Here is a 23,767-nt window from a genome sequence, read left to right as displayed (position 1 = left end):
GGTTATGTGGACTTAAGGTTGGTCTGCGTCTTCTTGGGTGTTAATAATGATGGGTGACATATTTGACTTCGGGGGTATTTCCCCATGTTTCTGAGTCTCGATGTAAATACGGTCACAGAGTTTTATTACGATTTTTTTTTTTTATAACTCTGTTTATTGAGTTTAAACAACACAACTTAAAGGAACAAACATGGATGAGACATGAATCATCGGTATAGATAGGATGAAGGCAGCATGGCAATAATAACAACTAGCATGGGCCCCCTGGGTCAAGGGCCGCGGGACATCAGTAGGCCGAGGCCGGCAAACAGTGCTAACAGTACTACCAATGTACCCACACCCGCAGGTCTCAGTGAAGATCTAGGCATTTACTCCATATTTTTTCAAATTTACGGTGGCTGCCCCGTGCGTTATAAATCCGGCGCTCTGTGGCTGCGCACCTGTCCAGTTCGTTGCTCCAGCGGTTTAGGCTCAGTGTGTCGGCAGATCCCCAATTGGCTGCGATAAGTCTTTTGCTTGCCCCCAATGCAATTGCCAGAAACAATTTCTCGTATTTGGACAGATCTACTTCCCCCCCGATGCCCAAGAGTATCATCTTGGGATCCCTAGGGATTGGTGTCGCCAGTGCGGCTGAGATTGTGTTAACACAGTCCACCCAGAAGGCCTGTATCACCCGGCAGTCCCATATCATATGGTAGAAGGTGGCGAGTTCGTTTTTGCATCGAATGCATGTCCCGTCTTCTATTCCACCCCGTCTGGCCATTACGGCACGTGAGTGGTATGAGCGATGGAGGATCCTCAACTGTATTAGTCTGAGCTTGGATTCTATGCCAATTTCCCTGGGGAACATTAATGCTTCCACCCAATCTTCAGGTTCCAGGGGTCCTACATCCCTTTCCCACTTTGCTTTGAGCCCGTCCAGCTGTGCCGCCCCGAATGAGTTAAGGGCCTGATAGAGAGTGGAGGTGACCTTAGAGGAGATGTGCTGCGGGAGAACATTGGTCTCAATGGGAGAGCAGGGGGGTATGATCGTCATGTCAGGGAATTGGGTGCGGATGGCGTGGGTCAGTTGCGCATGCCGAAACCGGTCCATGGGTGCAAGGTCGAATTGTTCTCGCATAGTTTCAAAACCCAGGATGTGCCCCCTTGTATCACATGTGCTAGTGTGTGTATTCCCTTTGCTTGCCAGTGATCAAAGGAGTCCATTTTCATTATTTCCGGGAGGAGCGCATTGTGCCATATGGGTTGTGTCAATGTTGGCTGTCCTTTCCAGCCGATTAGCTTGTGCGCGTCCCGCCAGGCGCGCCGGATGTGGTGGGTCATTTTGGGCAGCGCTGGGAGTTGATCGTGGGTGGCATAGAGGATTTGCAGCGGTGTTAATGGGGCCATGGTCTCCAGTTCGATGCGGGTGTGCGGTAGTGTGTGGTCTGCGTGCATCCAGTCATTCACAACTCCTATCTGTGTGGCCAGGTAATAAGTGCGTATGCAGGGTAACCCGATGCCTCCCTCCCATACTGATCTCTGGAGTGTATCAAGGGCGATCCTGGATTGTTTCCCACCCCATAGCAGTGTGCGCAAGTTCTTGTCAATGAGTGCGAAGGTTTCTCGAGGGATGGGGAATGGGGCATTCTGGAGGACATATAACAGTCTGGAGAGGGTCATCATTTTGAATAGTGCGGCGCGGCCCATTAGCGACAGGGGGAGTGATTGCCAGTGGGGGGTGTCTCTATTGAACCGCTCAATTATTGGATGAAGGTTAAGTTGAAGGAACCTTTCGAGTGTCGGATCAAGCCGTATACCAAGGTATTTAAATTCCCTAATAGAGACATGGTATGGACAGGTCTCCGGGATCGCAGACTCGCCACCCTGAATCGGGAAGAAGATGGTTTTGGCATCATTGACCTTTAGGCCCGCAAAGCACTGATATTCTCTGAGGATGAGGGAGACAGCCGGGCACGAGATGCTCGGGTTACTGAGGTATATGAGCAGGTCATCCGCATAGAGCGAAAGGCGGTCTTCTCCCCCTCCTGGCCAAGCAAAACCGGTCCAGTTGGTGCTAGCTCTAAGTTCAATTGCCAGCGGTTCGATGGCCAGGAGGAAGAGGAGTGGAGATAGTGGGCATCCCTGTCTCGTGCCCCGACCCAAGGGGAACGATTTTGAGGATCTGCCGTTCACCCTCACCGTGGCCTCCGGGGATGCATATAGAAATTTAACCCATGATATAAATGTCTGCCCCAGGTTCATCCTAGCCATGATCTCCCACAGGGCATCCCATCCCACAGAGTCAAACGCCTTCTCGAAATCCACCGCCAGGAGGGCGAGTGGGGCTGGTATTTCCTTTGCCCTGGACAGTGCCAACTGGACACTGCGTAAATTCATTCGAGTTGATTTATTGGGCATGAAGCCGCATTGGTCTGGGTGGACGAGGGTCTCAATAACCTGCAGTAGTCTGTTAGCGAGTGTTCTGGCGAGGACCTTTGCTTCGCCGTTAATCAGGGATATTGGGCGGTAGGAGGCGCATTCCTCCGGGGGCTTCCCAGGCTTGTGTATAACTACTATGCATGCCTTCCTGAGGTCTGGGGGGAGTGCTCCTAGTTCTCTGCTGCGTAGGAACATGCGGTGCATGTGGGTAGCTAGCATGCCACCGAGGTATTTCCATGTCTCTGTCGGGAACCCATTGGGGCCCGGGGTTTTCCCGGGTTGGAGCTGTGCCAGCGCCTCTTGCACCTCGGTATCAGTGATGTCCGCATTCAGGATATCTGATTGGCGCTGTGGGAGTATCGGGATCTCGATTCGGTCGAGGTATCGTGAGGGTTCAACTGACGGGTTCCCGGTGGGTGGGGTATAGAGATGTTTGTAGTAGGCGGCGAATGCCTCCACTATGTCAGAATCCTCTGTCAACAGTGTTCCATCCTGAGATCTGATGGCCCTTACGTGTCCCCTGCTTTGTTCGCGTCTCTCCAACCAGGCCAAAGTCTTGTTAGCTTTGTAGCCCCGTTCATATATTTGGCTCCGGACTAATTGGTGCGCAGTCCGTGCGTTATCTAGTGATAGATTACTAAGGGCGTCTTGCGCCGTGAGCATCGCCTCCTTTGCTTCTTGGGTGCTTTGAATTAGGATTTGTCGTTCACACTCCAAGACGCGTGCTTCTGCTTCTCTGACCTCCCGGACTTGACGTTGTTGGTAGGTGGAGACCGCTGAGATAGCCTCCCCCCGAAGAACTGTCTTGTACGCCTCCCAGATCGAGATCGGGCAGTCCACGGAGCCCTCGTTGAGTTCAAAGTATTCCACAGTCTTTTTTTCCAGCTCCTCAGCAATTTCAGGGAGACGCAGATGATATGTGTTTAGGCGCCAATTACGATCTGGGCGGCGGCAGGAGTTTTTGATGGTTAGATGGAGCGGAGAGTGGTCTGAAATTCCCCTCGCGAGGAATTCAGCGTCGAGAAGCTTGTGGTCTATGTTGCGGGGGACGAAGGCATAATCAATCCTGGAGAACGATTTATGGACACCCGAATAGAAGGAAAAACCTGTCTCGTCTCCATGAAGTGAGCGCCATGTGCCCGTCAGTCCCATGGCCTCGGCTAATGCAGCGAGCGGTGTGGAGGCGGGGCGTGCTCCAGATCTCCTATGGGTTCTATCGGCTGCGATGTCCATAACTTCATTAAAGTCCCCTCCAATCACCCACGCATCGGCTTCTTCTGCCAGGAGCAAACACTGTAGTTCGGAGAGCAGTTCTTTCGTCAGCGTGGGGGTGGGGGCATAGATTGCTGCCAGGCCCCATTTCTCACCCCAGATGTCCGCTAGCAACACTACATAGCGGCCCCGGGGGTCTGTCCTGATCTTCCTAACCTGGAGAGGGATACGCTTGTGAATGAGTATCATTGTGCCTCTGGCACCTTTCGTGAATCCGGCATGGTAAGTGTGCGAGTAGTTGGATCTTTTGAAGAAGTTGGTGTTTGTGCCTATAAAGTGTGTTTCATTTAAGAGGGCAATGTCCGGCGAATGTCGGTTTAGGTACTGGAGCACCAGTCTGCGCTTTATGCTGGAGCCGAGGCCGTTGACGTTCCAGGACAGTATGGTTACCTTGTTGGGGTGCATCTTATCTGCGTGAGTCCTTCTGGTGGGGCGTCTGGAAGGATGAGTGGCATTTGCACTTTTTCGGGGGCATGTGTCGGTATCTTCTCAGGGGAAACGACCAGGGGCCTCTCCGTACTGAAATGTCTGATGACCGGCAGACCATCACGTCCACGGTCCCGACCAAGGAGAGTGCATGTTTACCTTGCCTGCATTCGTCTGCTTCCAGCCTTCTTGTCTCGTGATTCCGTTTCCTTGGGTCCCCAAAACTCCCCCCACCCTGTACTTCCCCCCCAACTGGGAGCACCTGTCGCCCAAACATTAAACTTATAACTTGGTGAACTGCAACTTCCTCGGGATGATCCGAACTCGGGTGGTAACCACTGCGGGATCACCCGGACTGCGCTTGGGACTGCGGTGCCTAGATGGTGACGGCCGCAATAGTGTAGTTGCCGTGGTATCCCGCGGTGAGTTCAGTTCTGTGGTGCCCAGACCTCATCCGTTCCCTGTGGTATTTTGGGTGGAACGCTGTGGTGATTCGGTTTCCGAGACTGTCTGAATGTGGGGTGGCGAGTTCTGCCCAGGTCCGGGTTTGCGAACAGACGGTCCAGAGGGCGAGCGTCGGGCCGCAGGTCCATTGAGGATCTGCATTTCAAGCCAGTCCCATGCTTCTTTGGGGTTGTGAAATAGGTGGGTTGTGCCCTCGTGGTGGACCTTGAGCATCGCCGGGAAGAAGAGAGCGAACTTGATTGATAAGGAGCAGAGTTTCTTTTTGACAGAATCAAACGATTGGCGGGCCTTTTGGACCTCTTTAGTATAGTCCGGGTAGAACCCCACTTTGTAGCCATTGTATGTGATTGGACCGGAGGCCCGTGCCATCTGCAGGATAGCATCTCGGTCCCGATAGTTGAGGAGACGTGCAATTATTGTTCTGGGCGGGGCTCCTGGGGCAGGTCGCCCGGTGGGTACCCTGTGTGCTCTTTCGATAGAGAAGAATTTCGACAGTTTCCTGGGGGCAAAGATGTGGGTCAGCCAGTCTTCTAGGAAAAGTTCGACACTGGGGCCTTCCTCTTTTTCCGGGATCCCAAGAATCCTGAGGTTATTGCGACGTGCCCTGCCCTCACTGTCTTCGGCTCGGTATTCAAGTTGGTTGACTTTTTGGGCGGTTATGGCAAGTTGTTGCTCCAACTGGCGGACGTTATCTTCTGTGTCCGATACTCTTTGTTCCGCTTCTCCGACCCTGGATGATAAGTTGCGGAGATCTTGGCGTAGGAGAGATACTTCCGTGGAGACTCCGCCTATTTTGAGTTCCAGCGATGTTCTCGAGTCCTCAATTGCCTTCATTACGTCATTCAAGGAGAGTTGGGGGTCCTGAGTTTCTTCCCTGTTGCCTGGTTCCACCAGGCTTTGTGTCTCCTGTCGCGAGGGGGCCTCCACTGTGTAGAGGTCCATTTTACTCTGCAGGGTTGCCGCTTGGCCTTGTCTTTGCCCATGTCCGGGGCAGTAATTTGTGTGAGAATTTAGGCCCGGGTGGATCGTGTGGATGCCCCTCAGGGATTGTCGTGGATTTATTAGGATTTTTAATGGTAAGGTTAAGGAGATCATTTGATGCTTGTGACCCATTTGTAGTTGTACTTTCATCTTATGACTGGTGGTTGTTACAAAACACTTCTTCCACTCTACTTTCCCTTTGTTCACTCACTGCGGTATCCCTGGGGGCAGAACCAGGATTTGGGGTTAGAGGGGTGGGAATCAATGTCAGAGGGAAGAGTGTTGGTGTAGTAGATAATCTTTGAGTGTCAGTCGCCATGACAGTTTCAGCTTCTTGGGCATTGGTAAGTGTGTACTCCAGGGCTTTAGCAGCACTAGTCTCTGCATTTGATGTCAATGCTCCGCACAGGCGGAAACATAGGTGTAGCAGTGAGTTATCATCAAACTCACCCAATGATGCAACGGCTATAAGGCTCATATTATTGTTGTTTGTAAGTATTTCACATGTACAGTTTACTTTGCTTCCGGGTTTGAAATAGGAGATGATGTGACCTGTGGCTGGTTGGTCATGGGGTGGTCTTTTGTCACAGGAGGAGACTTGCAGTGATTGGTGCTCACATTATTTCTTTGAATTACTTCATCTCTCTTCGCCCTCTTGTAACCATTGGTTTTACCATACGGTTTAGATTTGCGCAGGTTATAGTGTTTGTTTTTACTTTTCACGGCATCTTGATAGGACTGCAGGGTCTTACCTTGGTCTCCTTACTCCGCACTCACTGCAGACTGCAGACTGCTTAAACAACGCTTCCACAGGTGTGGCACTATGCGCATAGTACTGAGGTTATGAGGAGTTCAGCTCCACGGTCCTTCAGTAACAGCCACAGTGAACAGACTCCATGTTTCCTCCAACAAGCACCACGAGCCGCTGAAAACCACGTATACACCACTTCCACACATGCGGTGCTATGCGCGTAGCACTGAGGTTATGAGGAGTTCAGCTCCATGGTCCAGAGTAAGCTCCGCCTCCTTCAGGAACACCCACAGTAAACAGACTCCATGTTGCCTCCAACCGTACTCACTATAGTTCCGACTTGGTCAGCTTACAATTCCATTTTAAGTGATACTCCAACTAAAGAAACTGTACTCCCGCTCATAGATGCCAGCCCAATAATCCACAAACACAGCTCACATCATGAAGAAGATAGAGAAAATAACATCTGTTGTCATCCCAGAATCAAAAACAGTTGTGCCATTGGATTTTGTCCTTTAGAAGCCTGTTTTAAAATTAGCAATGGCTAAAAAAGACTTGTTAAAGAACTGGATGCTTAGACCAGGTGAGCCACATATAATAACGGCGACAGCAATCCTTCGAGCTATTGGTCCTTTGTTGGATGGTACAGGCATTTAGGACACCTTAACGGTACTTTATGATGTGAATGTTGTGTCGAAGATTCTATCAAGGAAGTGCGTGAGGAGAGCAGTTGAAGCACACCCGTTACTAAGGCTTGCACTTTTCAAATGAAATGAATCATTGAGGAATTCTACAAAGAGCATGTTCAAATCAGGGAAAAGATGGAACCTAACCTTAAGAAGTTACTTAAAAGTTTACAAGTGGATGATTCCCAAGAAACAAAATCAGTCCATTATTATGTTGTGACAGTTCTGACAAATTTGAATGTGATGGACAAAATAGAAGCATTTGAGGATAAAGAATCTCAAGAAAAACCAACACTGAGAGTTGCTCTTCTTTACATTCATATAGTGCACACAATGCCTTTATTTATCATATCCATCGAACTGAAAACAGGATTTACACATTGCATTACTTACAGAGTTAAGTACCTTTTCGCCCTTAATTTGATAAACTACGCAAGTATGATAGAAATGGAACAGCTTGAAAGCAAACATCTGGACTTGTGGTGTGAGTTTCAGAAAGGCAATTGGGTAGCAAGCAAGACAAAAATACCCTTGTGTGTTTATGTTTCAGATGAAACTCTGGAACATTAAAGCAGGGCAATGAAAGAACTAGGTGGTGTGATTAATATTACTCAAAAGAAACAGGCTCTAGTACAATTCATTTTAGCCTTTTCTGAGCTGTCAAGGCTGTCTACAAAAGGCAAAGAAATTGTAGGAATCACAGATTATGAACTGTCAAAACATAACCACCTAACAGCATCCAAAGCAACATGTCAAAAGGAATATGTTCAACAGATCTACAACTCGCCCATGACATTAACTAATCGTGTGAATTATGATGGAAAAGAACTCATCAACATCTTGACAAAGGCAGTTTTTTCTGAAAAGATTCAGAAGGACACATCAGCATCAGGAATGACAGATAAAGGTTACTAAATGTACAACAGCTTTAAAGAAGACCATATTGAATCAGACAGTTGTAGCCTGTGGGCACCAATGATGAAAGAGAACCTTCAGCTGTGTACAAGTGCATGCAAAGTTGTTATAATAAAAGTATCAGACACATAGTGCACATTGTTCTTTGTTCACGCGTTTGCTGATTGCTTCACAAAGTAGACCTGACATTGATCTACACAAAGACTTGAGTAATCTGAATTCTCTGCAGTACCTCTTTCATAGATGGTACAGTGATTTTAACTGCAAACCAAAGCAAGCTGATGAAGATAGTAGAAGAGGAACAACATACAGAGGTTTCTAACAACCTGGCAGAGATCTCTTCATTTGTTACTGAGGACAGATTATCTGTACCAGAGCACACCTATTCAGCATCTGTCCTTGACGGAATGGCAGAATTGCAAAAACAGCAGAAACCGCCATATTTAAAGACATGCTATGACTTTGCAATAGAATTCATCAAGAAAATAGAACCTTATCTGCTCAAGTATGATGAAACTCATTCAGTATGTGATACCTACCCAGAAAATTCACTCAAGAAAAGAGTAGGCAAAGCAACACCTGTTGAGTACAAAATCTCGGATTCTACAAATATTGAAACATTTCCATGAGACCCATCCTATTGCATTCTAGGACTAAAGATGAGTTAACAGTGTACCTCTCAAATAAAGCAATTCTGCATGCACCGAGGATAAGAAGAAGCCTGGAAGCCAGTTGGAGAAATGAAGCAAGTCATCAGATGGAAATGATTTTGGAGACATTGAAATCCTACATGAGGAGGCAGACACAAAAATAATTCTTCACTCCCGCCGTAATGCCACTACCCTCCACATTATTTCACCTATTACCAATGTTTTTGTCTTTTCACTGTGGTGGTCACTGTTTTTCGCATCTGACAGCATGTTTGTCACATGAGTTGGAACTAATAGAATATTTATAGATCTCAAACATGTGTGCTCCTGCTAAGGGCCTAGAAAAGTGCAGGCATTACTAGGCGTTCATGCTCTTTTAGGGTGTGGTGCTTTACGAAGAAAGTAAAACTATCTTTCTGGAAAGTTTTCAAGACTTCACAAAAATAAATCCTTGAAGCTTTGGGAAGACTTGGATGTCTAGAAGATTTTAATAAGGAAAATTAACGATTGACAGAGGGATTCCTTTGTCAAGTCTACTCGCCAGGAACAAAGATTTTGGACATTGGTCAACTGCGTTGGTGGATGTTCACAAAAATAGAGATGCAAAGTGAAAATCGTCGGCCAACAATATCCTTGCTAATACCATACATCTAAAGGACTCATTGCCAGGTGATGAAGCGGTGACGCGCTGATCAACAACACCCAATTCTCTGAGAGCCATCACAATTCGGGTGGGAGAAAGCAGATAATGAATATTCTCATACTATGTGCACGCTTCCATGTGCACCACAATCAATCATACAGCTCGTACATTGTGCATGCATCAAATGATGGCGTGCTGTGCATTACAAATGCCGAGCTAAGTGAAGAAGGTGCACAGAATTGTATAAGTGTGTTGGCGACGAAGAGCTCTGTCAGAACAACGATTTTGTAGAAATTGAAAATTAACTCTGGCACTCAGACGAATAACCATAAAACCTTAACTTCTCTCTTCAACTGTAAATAGCTATAGTAGTTTTAGTAAATAGTATATTTCAATGAAGTTGAACATTATTTCAAACTTTCTCACTTAGTGAGCATACAGTCGAAGGTTTGCAATGAAGTAGTTTACGAGGCTATATCTTGGAAATGGTCATATATATTTAAAAAATCCTTATATTAACTTTTCTATTCCTTTGATCATGCTTAACAAAAAATCTACTGAACACATTTTTTATAGAACCACCCTAAAAGAAGTTACAGCTCAAAAACAAAATTAGTATCTGTATCTTGTATATTGTATGTATATGTTATATTATACGTATATGTTATATTCTGTTTTTGTACATTGTGTATCTTTATAATTGTGTGTATATTCGCAACATGTAAGTTAAGCGCCCTGTTGCCTATGGGCTCGGAGCGCTTTATCAATAAATAAATAAAATAAACCAAACTAAAGTGGTTATCTTGGATTAATGACGTCACACAGGCATTCTGCCACAAATTCAGACAATACACCTGGTATTACAGACAACACACCTGCTAGCACATGATTGTATGCTTCATTATCAATGCATCCCCTGTAGGCATACCTTCCCTTCATTCAAAGTCCCACTAGGTTATTGTAACAGATGGCCCTCAACTAATAATCAGGAAGAGTATTTCTGCCATCAGGATCCTCCCTGTGCCCCAAAACTGAAATGTAATTTACAAACTCGTATCTTACAGTCATGTACAAATGGTAGAAAAAATGTACCACCGGTAATATTGATGGCACTGCTTAAAATGGAGAAAGGTATGTAATCTACTACTGGTATTTTTGAAACTAGGGGTAATTACTGCCAGTGATATTTACCACTTGCGTTAATCCCACACAGATCGCAGTAATAAGGATTAACAATACCACATCCATTACCCATTAGCAAAGAGGTAGTGGGAGTGCAGTGGTAATTTATCACTGTTGGAGTTACTTCTGGGATGAATCACAAGTATTTCAATATTAAGATAAAATTCACTCGGGGCCTCATTACAAGATTGGTTTATAAATACTGCATGATTTACCACTCACACATTTAAGGAGTGAGAAACCCAATTTTAAAAAAATCTGCCACTTTATGTGAGGCAGCAGTTGCTGCCACACAAAAGTATTACCAAATGCGTTAATACTGTACTGCCTGTGAGGAGCCAGGAATCCAACACAAAGGTATAAATCCAACAAAGGTTCCAAGTGTACAATGTTCACAGTTCCAGGGAATTACTTCCTTTCCCAGGAAAAGTTCAAAACAAAGAATAATCAAGTTCCTAGTAGTCCAAGAATGAACCCCCCAGCCCCTTTGGTGTTGCAATCCACACCTGGGGAACTGGCTTCCTTCCTCAGGTTTTTCTCCATATCCAAGATAAGTCAAAATCTTAAGGGCATGAATCTTCCTTGGAAATCTCTTCGTACTGTATTACACTTTGGCGGCGAGCCCCAGACAAGCAGGATGCCTGGTATACACACCTGCCAGGTCCTCTTTCACATTCAATGCAACTCAAAATTGTACTGGCATGATTCTTCCTTGGGATGTTCCTATGCAGCTTATTACACATGTTTGACTTGGCCTAGTTTACTCTACTGCCAGGACTTTCATAAAGGTCAGTTGACAGAATTGACTTTGCCTGGTATGCTCTTCTGCTAGGGCCTCCATGCAGTTGCTTCACACATTTAGCTTTGCCTGGTATACTCTCCTGCCAGGACATGTATGTAGTTCACTTCACAAACTTGGCTTTGCCTGGTATACTCGCCTGCCAGGACTTTCATACACAGTTCATTTTGTTTCTCTATGGTATCTCATGGCGTGCGAGCGGCAATCTCTACCGACCTTCACAGGGCTTCCAACCCTTTCACACTCTTGCTTCCCAGTTTCCCCAGTGCTCCAGCCCCCTTCTGCCTGCCCCCGTACCTCTTTCCTTGGTTTCTGTTTTCGGGACATCAGGGGTGTCTCTCCAAGGCTCTTGCAGCTCTCAGGTACCGCTGCTTGCTGCTTTCTGTGCGGTTGGCTTCCACATCTTTTCCTGCATGTCTCACCTTCTTGCCATGTCTCGTCCAGGGCTCCGGCAGCTTTCGGATGCCTCTGCTGTGGTTCTGCGTGCTGCTGGCTTCCCCGCCTTGCCCTGGGCATCTCGCCTCCTTGCCGCTGCTCTCCGTTCCCTGGAGTAGGCATGCGTCTCCTTTCAATTTTCTTGGGCCGCCGTCACCAGCTGTTTCTTCCCCAGGTCTCCCGACTAGCGTCAGGGACAGCAAACTCTCTGTCTTCCTATTGATGCTAAGCAGACCAGGGTTTCTGTGATACCGTCTGTACCTCGCTCTGCACCGGTCTGGATTCCCTCTGCGGCTAGACCGCTGGTATTGGTTCTCATTGAGAGTAATCATCACTGCCCCTTGCCTCTTCCTCGTCTCAGTTTTTGGCACACTTTTCTTGATGTGATATAGAGGAGGCTGGTGTTGGTTCTTATTAGAAGTAATCATTACTACTCCTTGCCTCCGCCTCGTCTCAGTTGTTGTCTAACATTTCTTTGTGATATTGAGAAATACTGGCAATAGATTTGGTAAGGGGTTGAGGGAGATTGTTCCAATATGCCATCAAGACATGAGGAAGGGAGGGAACATCCCTAAAAGGGAATGGGGGATATGTTACTTCCTCTGATGATGCTGTGTCATCCCCTGAGGTCGCTTCCCCCCATGTGGTTCTCCCTCAAATAGCCTCACCCAGGGTCAGGATCTATTTACGGCTGCCATACCTTGCCCATATGGGGAGAAGCTATCCCCGGGAAAGGAGTGATAACATCATCAGATTCATCACATTCCCCAATGGAGTAATACAGGACTATAAAATCATGAATAACTGAAGGGTCCATATGATGCTAAATCATGTGGACCCTTCTTGTTATATCCTTGGTTACCACATCCAGTAACAATATTTGAGTTTGGTGGCATTTCCAGAAAGGCGCCATATAAGATCACTTTACATTACATGGATCAGAATTCCTTTTTGGTAGGGAAAGGATGCTCCACTTTATCTAAACCTGTGCCTCCCTGCGTGGGCGTATTACGTTAAGTGCTCCAATCTCATAAAACTCTATGACGTATTGCTAACTGAACTCTGCAATAACTCAAATCAAATAAGAGATTTAACAGCTATATGTTTGGAGACAAAATCTCTATTTGCAAATTTCAACAAGCAAACTTGTTGAAATTTTGGGGACTACTAATGTTGGGGACTACTAATAGACAAGTGGATTTTTGAGCCGGTGGAAGTGCTATAACTGAATCAGTTTAAATAGAAAATGCAATAAAGTGTGACCCAGTTAAATTAAGCATTAAAAATCTAAGCAATCAAGTTGTCTGAATAAAAGGTATAAGGGTCTCTTTCCTGACACAGGTAATGAGGCAACCATACACATTTTAGACCAGATAAAGTCAGTTAGTATGGTAGAGACTTTGTCATACGGTCACACAGTCTTCATGGTTAATGGGCATTGCCTCATGATGCATTGTCATCTAAAAATAAAAATGCTCTTAAGAGAAAACAATCTGTAATGATGCCAATGATATCAGGAAATCAATGACCAATAAAGTTATCCTTTTAAAAAGTCAAAAAACCTTTCCATTGGCCTCCACAATTGTAGACTCAAACTCAGCAAGTTGTGAACAGAATTGGTTTGCAGTGGATTTTGAATCATTGTTAACTAAACAGATATCTCTGGACAATGGAGTGCACACTGCCCCTACACCTACTGATAAGAAAGTACATTTGCAATCATTGTCCATTTACTTGGAAGCTCTGTTTAAGGAATATTATGTCCCATAAAATCAGCAATGGATTCTGACTGTATTTCATCAGGTTCTACTAATTAAGGTGGTTCACATATCTGATATGTACTTTGTTGAATTTGAGGATGATATGAATCTATCTAGTTCTATTTGGACTGTAAGAGTATGCGTAGTAGCTCTATAACGTTTTTTTGTTAAAAACTATTACATTCTGTTGGCCACGCTTCCCATTTAAAGATTGTCACATATCATATAATAAATGGACAGTTTGGATTAATTGATATGAACATCAATTATGTATTAATAAATGCTGTGATTTATGGTGATTGGCAACAAATCTTTTGACCAATACTTTGTTTAATGCAATTACATTATTCAATCTTAGTACATGTATCTTGTGATCAAACGAAAAGTCAATTATAAAGTCTGTTTATAAAATTGAATGCAGAACACGGTTAGGATGTAAAACATCTCATCATTTTGCAGAACTCCCTTTGAACTTAGAGCATCACTTATTGGACAATTTGGGCACAAATTTCCAAAGCAAAGAATAAACAGAGCCTTATGAGCAACTCAATATGATATACTTCACAGATTATGTTTCAAGGACTATTAACCTATTATCATGTAAGACTGGATCAAGCAATCTATCAAAATTGGATGTACTTATCTAAGTACACACAAACTGAATATAATTTATCAACAGACATTAAAATTCAATTTCATATATTTAACTTTTACATAGCAGATATTAGGCACTCCATTCAAAAGGTTCGTAATTTGTTCACTATGCTCGGTGATTTTGAATATTACTGGCTTTCATTGCGAATGACATTGCTTTAAGACTGGTCTGCAGCGTAACCTTAATGCGATGTGTTTATTCTGGACAGAATAATTCTTTTTTTTTAAAACTCTTTTTATTAGTGGTCACAGATCGCAACCTCCAATATTACACAAATATACATTGTATGATTTATTTATACATTCAGTGTTACAGAGATTCGTCATCATCAGAAATCATGTTGCATAAATACCCTCTGAAAGGGCCCCAAATGTCTTTATGCCTGCATACCGCTGGTTGTGTCAAGACATATTGTTCTTCCGTTTCATTGACATATGTTAATTCCCGAAGAAATTGTTCCATGCTGGGTGGGCCTGTGTTTTTCCATTTTTGTAGGATGCATTTTTTGGCCACTGCGCATGAAATATTAAACAATCTCCTAGCTTTATCGGAGCACTTGTTAATGTCCCTAAACAAGTATTTCTGAGGAGTTAGTTCAGGGGGGATCTGCGTTATCTCTTCCAACATCACAGCTACAGCATTCCAAAAACCTGCTACAACCGGACATTCCCAATACATATGAAAGGCTCCGGCCTTGGGTGAATTGCATTTAGGGCAAGAATCTGAGCTCTCTGGTTTGAATTATGCTATTTTAGCTGGTGAATAGTGTAGCCTATTTAGGATTTTAAATTGAATTAGCCGCAGCCCAGCATTAAGTGAAACATTCTTGGTGAGTGAGCAGTACCTGGCCCATTTTTCCTCTTCAATGGGGATCTGAAAGTCCCTTTCCCATTTTTCTTTAGTTTGGTTTAGCGTGGGGGTATGGGTCTGTACTACTGAATAAAGCTTAGAGACTCCCAGGCCCTCTTTAGCGGTTATCAACTGTATAAATGGGTGTGGTCGAGGTTCGTCCGGGAATAGCGGCCATTTTTCTGAAACGCAGATCTCATACGGTAGTATTGCAATGTCTTGAGTGGTCCATCTCCCAGTGCCCTCAAAAATTCTCTCAGGGTTGCACATTTCCCATTGATAAACATGTCACCCACTCTCATCTCAGAATTTGGGTCCCAGGATTCTTGTATGCTGCTGTCCTGCGTAGGTGGTATACCCGGGAAATTCCATAAGGGTATTTCCGTGTTATAGGGCATCTCCAGTTTCAACCTTTTATATATGGCCTCCCATGCCCTGACGATGCAGCTTACCGGATTGTACTCGCAGGTGTCTCTGTATCGAGAATCAAAAATGACAAATGTATGTTCGTGGGGTGTGTGGTGTATTCCTCTATCCATGTTTGGGGTGTTCTATCCGAGACAATATACCAGTATTTTGCGAATTGCGCTTGGGAGACATAGTAATAAAGCTCAATGTCGGGGGCAGCCATACCACCCAGGGAGTATGGTTCCGTAATTCTTTCCCACCCTATCCTCGCTGTCTTCCCATTCCAAAGGAATGTTACCACCATGGATTGGACTCTGGCGAAGAAAGTTCTACCAGGCCATATGGGGATGTTGACAAAGAAATAAAGCAGCTTGGGTAAAATCACCATCTTAAGGATGGTGACCCTGCCGTATAACGAGATTGGAAGATGCCCCCAAATCTGAAGTTTGGTATGTAGAGTCTGCAATGCGCTTTGGGTGATTATTTGTACATAATGTGAGTCTATCCCTGGACACAAGCACTGCTCTAGGTATCTAATGTGTTGTTCTGACCACTTGAGTCCACATGTTATGTTGGGGCATTAAGTGTCCGGTGTAAGTGGAAATATTTCAGATTTGGCCCTATTCATAGTATACCAGGAATAAGTTGCAAACTCTTGTATTTTTGACATGATGGGTGCTAAGTTCATCTCGGGTTCATGGATATATAATAACGTATCGTCGGCATATAATGAAATCAGCTGAGTGGACCCTTTTATTTTTATTCCCTTGTCTGAATGTCTTAGTCTCACCGCGGCCGCCATTGGTTCTATGGTCAATGCGAATAACGGGCGAGAACGGACATCCCTGTCTAGTGCCCCTGCCCAACAGAAACAGTTCGGAGATGGATCTATTAGTTAACACCCGGGCACCACGATCGGTATATAATAGTTTTACGTATCAGATAAAATTGGGGCCCACCCAAAATGCCTCTAGTACAGCCAGGAGATAAATCCATGAGACCGAATCGAAGGCTTTTTCGGCATCGAGGGATATGGCCACCGCGGTTCTACCTGGGTCTATCTGTGCCATTATGCCAAAGAGCCTGCGAAGATTCAAGGCTGTTGACCTAGTGGGGATAAACCCGTTCTGGTCGGGATGGACAAGTGTGGGTACAGCCATTAGAAGTCGATTGGCCAGTATCTTTGCAAATATTTTAGCATCAGTATTTATAAGGGACAGTAGCCGATAGGACGAAACATCTTGTGATGGTCAACGGGGCTTATGGAGAACAGTTATCACTGTCTCTCTCATGTTTGTGGGCAATATGTTACTCTCGAGGGATTCCTCCCATACCTGGATTAATATCGGAGCGAGTTTGTAATCTTTGTAGAATTCGGCTCCCAGCTCGTTGAATCCTGGTGCCCTGCCTGATGACAGTGCTTTGATTCGTCATTTCCTCCGGGGTTACCGGCTGATCCATCACTAGGCGATCTTCATTCGGGAGTTTCGGAAGGGGGAGAGCCGAAAGATATGCCCTGATTTCATCGTGTGACTTCTCATCCTTGTTTGCGTATAGTTTTTTATAGAATTTGACAAATTCCCCGTTTATATCTTCTTCCTTCAGGAGTACCTCCCCTTTTTCATTTTGTATGCTAGTGATCTGATTTAGTTGTTTATCATGTTTGAGCAGGTTAGACAGTGTTCTGCCGGCCTTGTTACCCTCCCCGTATCTGCACGCTCGTATGGGGACTGCCACATAACGCACTTCTCTGATGGCCAGTCTATCAAATTCCTGGTGATGAATGTGTATATCAGCCAGTATCTCTCTGTCTTGTGTATGGGTATAAGCCTCTTCCAATTTGTCTAATTTCCTTTCAATGTCTGTTAGCTCGGCCCGCACACCCTTCAGCATGCCACCCGACTTGGACATCAGGACCCCTCTTATCCAGAACTTGAAGGATTCCCACACTGTGGAGAGCCTATCAACCGATCCCACATTATTGGTAAAAAAACTCTGCTATTTCGACATGTAGTGATTCCGCAATCCCGGGGTCCCCGAGCATTCCACTCGGCACTCTCCACCTTCTTGCAGGACAGGGGCAACCCCGGAGCGTTACCTCCAACAACACTGGGGAATGATCTGATAGTGTACGAGGCAGAATTTCACACGCTTTCATCGTAGCAGTCATAGCAGAGGAAACAAACCAATAGTCAATTGTAGACTCAGAGTCGTGGGCTGAGGAGTGGTATGTAAATCCTCTGCTACGAGGATGTATTTCCCGCCAGGCATCCACCAACGACAGTTGCAGAAGAATGTGGCCCACGGTCAGAACTGTCTTGCTTGGAGCTCTAACAGTTTCTGTGGACCTATCTAGTACGGGATCTAGAGCCACATTGAAGTCCCCTCCCCAAATCACATTGGAAACATCAAGTGAAACAATCAACTGATACACATCCATATAGAAAGCGGGGTCATCTATGTTGGACCCATATGTATTAACCAGCAGCAATTGCTTGTCCACGACCTTCCCCCATACCATAACATATCTGCCAAGCTGATCCACCTTGTGGCCCTCCAGCCCGAATCCCAGATTTAGATGAATAAGCGTGATAACCCCTCTAGATTGGGAGGAGTAATCTGTATGGAATCTTAAATTTCCCCATTTGGGCAGTACGTGCATGTTGTTCACTCCCAGTGTATGCGTTTCTTGTAACATTATGATATGGGGGTTATGTCTGTTAACGTAATTACCAATTTTTTTGACTTTCATCTGATTATATAATCCCCGCACATTCCATGTCAACAGTTTTATCCTCAGCCCATCACCCGTGTATTATAGAGAGGTATTTTGACAATGTCTCGGCTAGCAGGGTTATAATATTTGTGCGACTCGGCCAGCGCCAGTCTCGATCCAACCACATTTTCAATATTCAACAAACCTTTAACCTTTGTGAACCTTTCTTCTGAACATAACGCCTTACAGTGGCAACAAACCCCTCCATTGTACCATAATTGGTCTATTTTAAGACAAAAACAACAACTTCTGTTCCCTCGTCCCTCCCCCCCGCCTTCATCATCACCCCCAACTTGACGATGTTTCCATCTGAACTTATGGAGTATTCCAGGGGTAGCCATGTTGCTCCACATGGCTGCCGACTTGGCTCCAGCACTCCAATTACCAAATTGCATGGGGCCCCCCTATCCATCAAGTTGTCAAGGCGGCAGCATCAAGGATGCGGTAGTTTTAGCATATATTCTTCCATCGAGTGTCTTTTAATCCGCTGGCCGGGGCCTGTTATTCTGTACCGGTCTGCCCCCTCTGGGAGGAAGAGGTATGGAGGTTTCGATATACTGCGTGGCTTCGGCCGGGGATTTGAAAAAATGTGCTCTTCCTGCATGTTGCATCCTCATCTTGGCGGGGAACATCAAGGCATGTGGGATTTGGCGTTCTCTCAGGAGTCGTTTGACTGGCTCATAGGATCTTCTGCTCGCCTGAACCCCGGCAGAAAAGTCTGGGTATATATGTATACGATTTTCTTCATGTTGGACAGTTCTAGCCTCCCTTGCCAATTGCAGGATTGCGTCTCTGTCCCTGTAATTAAGGAGCCTTGCAATTATCGTGCGTGGCGGTGCACCTGGTTTGGGAGTCGGGGCCAGTGTGCGATGTGCTCTCTCAACTAGGAAGTGCTTGGAAAATGGTTCCTGCCCGAATAAGGATTTAAGCAGTATTTCAAGTTGCTTCTCCATTTGGCCTTTTCCAAATGATTCCGACGCGCCCACTACTCGGATGTTGTTCCGCCTTGATCTAGATTCGAGGTCTTCGCATTTATTTTGTAATTTGGACATAATGGGCCTCATTACGCGGTAGGTGGTAAGGGATTACTGGCACCGGTAAGGTCGCCGGTGCCGGTAATCCCTTAACACCCTATTCCGAGGTCCCTTAGCGGGTCCCTTCCTCAACGCCTGGTTTTACCATGCGTTATGGATGGGACCCGTTAAGGGACTTTAGAGCTAATAACGGTTCCGCAAATTGCGATACCGTTATTAGCTCCATCCCCATTCCCATTGAGCCCTGTGGGGGCTCGAATGGGAATGGGGAATGGTTCCCGGAATGGGGACTTACCGGGTCCTCCAAGGTTGGAATGACCCGGTAAGTCCCTATTTCGTGAACCCGGACTCGGAATGCAGTAAGGGGGTAGCCATGGTTCTAATAGCACCATGGCTACCTCCTACCGCGTAATGAGGCCCAATGTCTTTAATCTGAGTCAGGTCATGGCAGTGTTGTGCAATAGGGTCTTCATTGGTGCTTATTCTATTCTCAGTTTCCGTGACACGTGCACTTTCTTTGTCCACTCTGGCCTTGAGGGAGCCAATAGTGGATACTATATCATCAAGCTTCATGTTCACTGCACGAAATCCATTTTGCCCTACAGTTGTCACCCTGTCTTCCTGATCCCCAATTTCTGGGTCCAAGGCCTCGTTGGAGCTGGTGTGGATGTCTGCGGTAGTGGTTTGACTTTGGCTGCCAGTATAGGCATCCATTGGGTCTTTCTTCTTGTTACTAGGAGTCTTGCCTCCTTTCCCTGCTTTGTGTGGTTCGCCCATATGGTAGCCTTGCTCTGTTATTGGGCTTGTTTCACTCCTGCGCCCCTTTACTTCTGCTCCTTGTGTGCTGTACCCGTGAGGGGACAAGGACAGGGCTTTTAGGGCTGGGTGTGCGTTCACCACGAGTGGACTGCGTTCTCCCACGTATTTTGTTGATGGATTACAAAGTTGATGCTAATTTGCGGTGTTTCGATCTGTTTTGGAGCCTTTTAGGAGCCTTCAGCCCCAACCGATTGCCTGTGTTCTCCGGTCAGCCCGGGGTGGTGTGGCCTTAAATGTTGTGAAGCGTCTGAGGGGCCATCACTGGCGTACAATTTTTAAGAGCCTCGCACTTCCGTATTATTCTGAATTTTAATGCGTGCGGTGGTCCGTGTTTGCCTACGGTGCTATGTTGTTGTGTACGGATAGTCTCTGTGGCCTGCAAAGGGCCAGTCACAAAGGGGGGCCCCACGGGCCTGTGCGATCAGATCTTATGATCCTCTAGCGGCCAGCCACCAAGACCGGTAGGGATGTGACTGGGTGACCGGGAGCAGCGCACGCTCGGCAAGGCGAGCTGCACCCGCGCCAAACGCCGTCAACGTTTAGCCCGATCCGTGGCGGGGGCCACTTATATCCAAATGGTCCCGCTCCCCCTCCGCCGCACCTCCGCCCTCCTTACTTGGCTCCGGACGGAGTGTGTCGTGGTCTCTCCGGATCTCCTCTTTCCGCGGCGTCCCGGTGTTGCTTCGCAGTGGGCAGCAGGACGTAGGGGCGGCCTTAGGGTTCAGCAGCGGGAGAGCGCAGAGGGTCCAGGTTTAGTGGGGGTTCTGCCGGTCCTCCTCCACTCCGCCCGTCCCCTCTGTATCTGCGCCCCAGCGGCGTGTTCAAGATTCAGGCTGGGCGCGGGTCACAGGCGCAGGACCCGCCCATATGCGGCCTCCCGTCCCTCTGCCTCCACGGCTTCGGGTTAGCAACCTGCGGTTCTCCCAGCCGGATCATGCCTGCAGCGTGGGTCAGCTGGTGTTTGTGCGGCCGTAACTTCGGGACCTTTGGTCACAGCTTGCCAGGATTTTCAGGAGATGAACATGGATGTTCGGGCAATCCGTACCTTTGTTTTTTAATGCATCAGGCGGCTCCGTAAAAGGATATTTAGGCACAGGATATCTTAGTGGAGCGGGAGCTCTGAAATCAGGTGGCCATCACTGCAGTGCGCAACAGCATCCCCTCCACTCCCCCTGGACAGAATAATTTGAGAATCAACACTGGCGAGTGCTTCGTTATTCAATTTCCAAGGTCTACACAGATCAAGAAGACTTTTGTTTGGCAGGTGGGTGGTTGCCTTTTGATAGAGTTCGATGAGTACGTGGGGCTTTTACACAAGTAGATCTTATGATAAGAGTTTTTTTTATGGGGCAAGCAAAAGGTTATTAATCCATTAGTAAGCATGGAAAAGAGGTTCAATTTTTAAAGGTACGGTTTTCTCTCTCTCTACTAGTCATGATTATAGTTATAATAACAGAAGACAATACAATAATTGCAAAATAGATTTGAAATAATACTTCTTTTGTCAGATCTTTTTTTAATTGATTGGAAGGTAGAGTTTACAATAATTTTTTTACATTTAACTAATTCAATTCCAATTCAAGTACTTTGTTCAGAATTGGGAATATTATTCATGCATTCTAGGGCTATGTTATGGATATAAAGAAAAGTACTTTTTAGTTGAATTTGTTAAGATTTGTAACAATTTTGCAGCTCAAATTGAGATTTCTACTGTATTGGATACTTTGTATGTAGATCTTGAGAAAAGATATTTATTTCAGATTGGAACATGAACATGTAGCACTTGAGAAAGAATCATTTTTTTTCTGATTATGTTAGTTTTTATGCAAGCCCATTTTATTTAAAATCCTATATAAAGAAAAGTCCTGCACGTCATCAGATCAGGTTTTTGTTTTCAGTCTGTTACCTACAAGGGGGATTCTTGGTGCTAGAACTGGTTTGTTCCATAAGGTTTGTAGATGTACTTTCTGAAATGAAAGTTCTACTGTAGAAATCTCTTTTTTTTATCTTCCTATAATGTGTCACAAATTAAGTCATATTAAACTGTCGATTTTGGATACTTTGTTCGTCATCCGGACTTTATGGAGACTGAACAATGTTGGGCACATTTAATATCTAATACATCTAATACCTAATACCTAATAGATCTTAACGTTTCAGCTAAAGCAGAATATTTAATAGAACATGTTCCACACAGGAAAAATACACTTTTTGCAAGCACTCTTTTAAATGTATTTCTCATCATTTTAATCATCATATCATCCTTAACCACGAAAGAACAGATTAACAAAAAAGCAGGGGCCAAATGTCTGAAACAATGTTGCAAGAACCCAGTACCCACCTCCCTTTTTATTTTTTCTATACCTCTTCTTACCGCAAAATTGATGTAAATGTACAGATACAAATGCATCAAAGCAAAGACATGGCAGCATTTACTCTGCACTTTAACCATGTGAGTTACATCATGCTTCACAAACTGCTCTATACAAACTGTACATAAGTAAACATGACTGTTGTTTTTTGTAACTAAGCTATGTGCACCCACTGTAACAAGCGCCACAATGCCTTCTGGCTGTTGCGCGCTCTACAAATGTGAATAAATAAATAAATAATCTGTTTTGTGTGGATGACATTTTTGGTGTTGACGTTTAAGCGAAGATTTCAATTTATCTGATAGTTGTTTTTTTTTGTTTTATTTTATTCTCAAGGAGGGTAGGTCAGTGTGAATGACATGAAAGGGGGAGACTATGCCAGATGGTAACATCAGAAATGCAGCTTTACTCTTTAGGTCAGGCAAATACCACATCGTATTCTTCCGTGCATCCATATTTCATCCACAAACAAATCCCAGTTGACTTTTAAATGTGTGACCTAGCGCATATGATAGGTATTCTCCAAAATTAAATTGAATGGTACATTACAAAATCCCAGAAATGTGCAATGCTGGGTCTCCATTTAGCGCACAGTACCTGGGCTCGAGGTGGGCGAATCAAGTGACCGGGATTCGCTGCTTGCACCAATACTTTCTGTGTCACTGCCGTACGATTTTCTGACACCTGCAACAAAAGGTTAAACATGAGTAACGATAATCAGGCGCGGAGCACATGCATTTAATAAAATACACATTCATTTCCATGATAACAGTCCTCTTTGCTATTCTCATTGATACATCATACAACTACATCTAAAGACCTGCTCTTGTTCTATACCACTGCTCTCAAAGACTACTGTATAAACAAGGCCTTTTACATACTCTACAGCAAGTGTCTGGAATCTAGGCTCTCCGGGACTACAACTCCCATGATCCCTTGCCTTGGATCATAATGAATAGGCTTGATGTGCGTTGTAGTACAAAACATCTGTACAGCTGAAGAATGTAGAATCCTGCTCTATAATATGCTCCTTTGCTTTGTGGGAGGTGGGGCTGTGGCCTCCCATGACCAACCGGTCGCACCAATAAGATCTGATGTGTCTCCTGGAACAACCCCCTTCAACACAGCCTGTGGTTTTGCAAATGATCTCACATCCTTGTGACGTAGGTTTGTCAGATGACTCAATGTCAGGAAGGACATGAGGTCTTTCACGTCTCAATATATTGCCTGCTGGGAGTTGTAGTCAGTGTTGGATCTCATTGGATAAAATGGTCTGAGGTATACCTAAGATATAAGAAAAACCCAGGAGTCGAGTAGGGGGTCTCTTGTGACATGGAGTAACCTGTACTCTTAGGTTGAATGGGACTATCCACTGCCCCAATCCTCCCTCGTATGGGGAGGGGGTACATAGTGAAAACATTTGCATGGATTATTTACATTCTCTGCCTCCTTTGGGTGACTTGTCAAT

The 23,767-nt window shown here is 45.3% G+C and overlaps 1 protein-coding gene across 3 annotated transcripts in view; it reads right to left on the bottom strand.

Annotated features, from left to right (window-relative positions):
* GMIP (GEM interacting protein) overlaps positions 1–23,767 on the bottom strand; it is a 588,802-nt gene that overhangs the window by 80,135 nt on the left and 484,900 nt on the right. For all 3 annotated transcript variants that reach the window (XM_069604014.1, XM_069604013.1, XM_069604015.1), the window contains one exon: positions 22,897–22,983. In XM_069604014.1, the coding sequence (XP_069460115.1) occupies positions 22,897–22,983 (87 nt within the window). The remainder of the gene's footprint in view (positions 1–22,896; positions 22,984–23,767) is intronic.

Source organism: Ambystoma mexicanum, chromosome 3q, assembly GCF_040938575.1.
Source record: "Ambystoma mexicanum isolate Mex_15411 chromosome 3q, UKY_AmexF1_1, whole genome shotgun sequence".
In the NCBI taxonomy this organism is placed as follows: domain Eukaryota; kingdom Metazoa; phylum Chordata; class Amphibia; order Caudata; family Ambystomatidae; genus Ambystoma; species Ambystoma mexicanum.
Note: the sequence above shows the minus strand (reverse complement) of the source record. Positions and strands in the feature narration are given on the sequence as shown.